This window comes from Trypanosoma cruzi, genomic scaffold (genome assembly GCF_000209065.1).
Source record: "Trypanosoma cruzi strain CL Brener 1047053516711 genomic scaffold, whole genome shotgun sequence".
Taxonomy (NCBI): Eukaryota; Euglenozoa; class Kinetoplastea; order Trypanosomatida; family Trypanosomatidae; genus Trypanosoma; species Trypanosoma cruzi.
This window is the reverse complement of record NW_001849563.1, coordinates 101512-102870: the sequence shown is the minus strand read 5'-3', so window position 1 is coordinate 102870 and position 1359 is coordinate 101512. Positions and strand designations below refer to the sequence as shown.

Below are 1359 nucleotides of genomic sequence, written 5' to 3'. Positions count from 1 at the left end.
CTCCGGCAGATCAGCTTCACGTGGATTTCCCCCAGACATCTCACTTGTGCCAAGCGAAGTCGTGTCTCTCTTTGAGAAGATGCATTCAAAATTCAATGAGGTTGTCTGGCCCAATTATTCTTCATTGCAGTTGGCAAAAACCCTGCGAGCTCAATTGGTGTTAATTGAACCAAGTAAATATTTCGAGGCAGAGACGTACATTACACAGGAACGTGCACGGCAGTACGAAGCCGAGGTGAAAAATGCTTTTGCATACTGGGCTTACTTGGGCCATGAAGGCTGCGAACTTCCGGAGAACCTCGTGGAGGAGGATTTGGATGACTTTAGTGCAAGCATGAATATGGTGGTGGAGAGTATTCTGCGCACCTTTGCCCAAAAACTGAACGAAGATGAGGCGTTACTTGAGCGCCACGCGGCCGATGGAATGGAAAAGAAGAAGCGCATGCTGCTACGACAACAACAGCTACAACTACTACAACAAAAAGAACAGGAAAACGAACCGAATCAGGAGGAGTCCATGGAGCAAAAGTCCGAGGAACAAGGCGGGGCCCAGGAAGAGGAGCAGGAAAAGGAGACCGTGGGCTCCGTCTCCTTTCCGGGATCGCGGCAGTTCATCCGGGAGCACATCTTAAATGTCTTGCGTGAACTCATAGCGCGGGATATGGGTCCCACAATAGTTTTCAGCTTTGAATCGGAAGACTGTGGCGACCTTGTAAAATACGTTGTGGAGCAACTTGAAGAGGCCGAGTCACGCTACCGAAAGACAAACGAGTTTGCGCTATACAAAGCCCGCATAGAGCGCGCCGCCGCTGCTCAGGAAGCACGAAGAAAGCAGCGTGAGTCGACGCTCAAACAGAAGCGTCTAACGACTGGAGATGATGGCGACGTGGAAGTGGCGGATCGCGATATGAGTGATGGTGAAGGCGAGGATGAATTATTTGTTGTCCCCGATGTATTACCCGAGTTCACATTTATCGGCGACAAGTGCACGGTGGAGCCTGAAGTCGTGGACTCACTTATGGAAGACTGTGAGAAGGAAGGGGAAGATCTCCTCCTTCGTGCCCTACAACGCGGTATTGGTATGCATCATGCCGGTGTAAAGGGTAAACTCCGGGCACATGTGGAGCGTCTCTTCCGAGGACGTCACTGTGGTGTTATTTTCTCCACAGAAACCCTGGCGCTGGGTATTCACAGTCCCTGCCGCTCTGTTGTCCTGGCGGGAGACCATATTCTTCTTAACCCCACGCAATTTCGTCAAATGATGGGTCGTGCAGGACGTCGCGGCCTCGATTATTTGGGCCACCTGGTATTCCTGGGGATTACCATGCGACGTATCAAACGGCTCAGACAAGCAGCATG

The 1359-nt window shown here is 51.4% G+C and overlaps 1 protein-coding gene across 1 annotated transcript, besides 1 other annotated feature; it reads left to right on the top strand.

Moving 5' to 3' along the window:
* Tc00.1047053468941.9 (ATP-dependent DEAD/H RNA helicase, putative) lies at positions 1-1359 on the top strand (the record flags this gene model as incomplete). The annotated part of the gene is made up of 1 exon (XM_797181.1): positions 1-1359. A coding segment is annotated over one exon (1359 nt), but the record flags the coding sequence as incomplete, so codon positions are not given.
* Positions 1-1359: a sequence feature (heterozygous, Esmeraldo-like haplotype).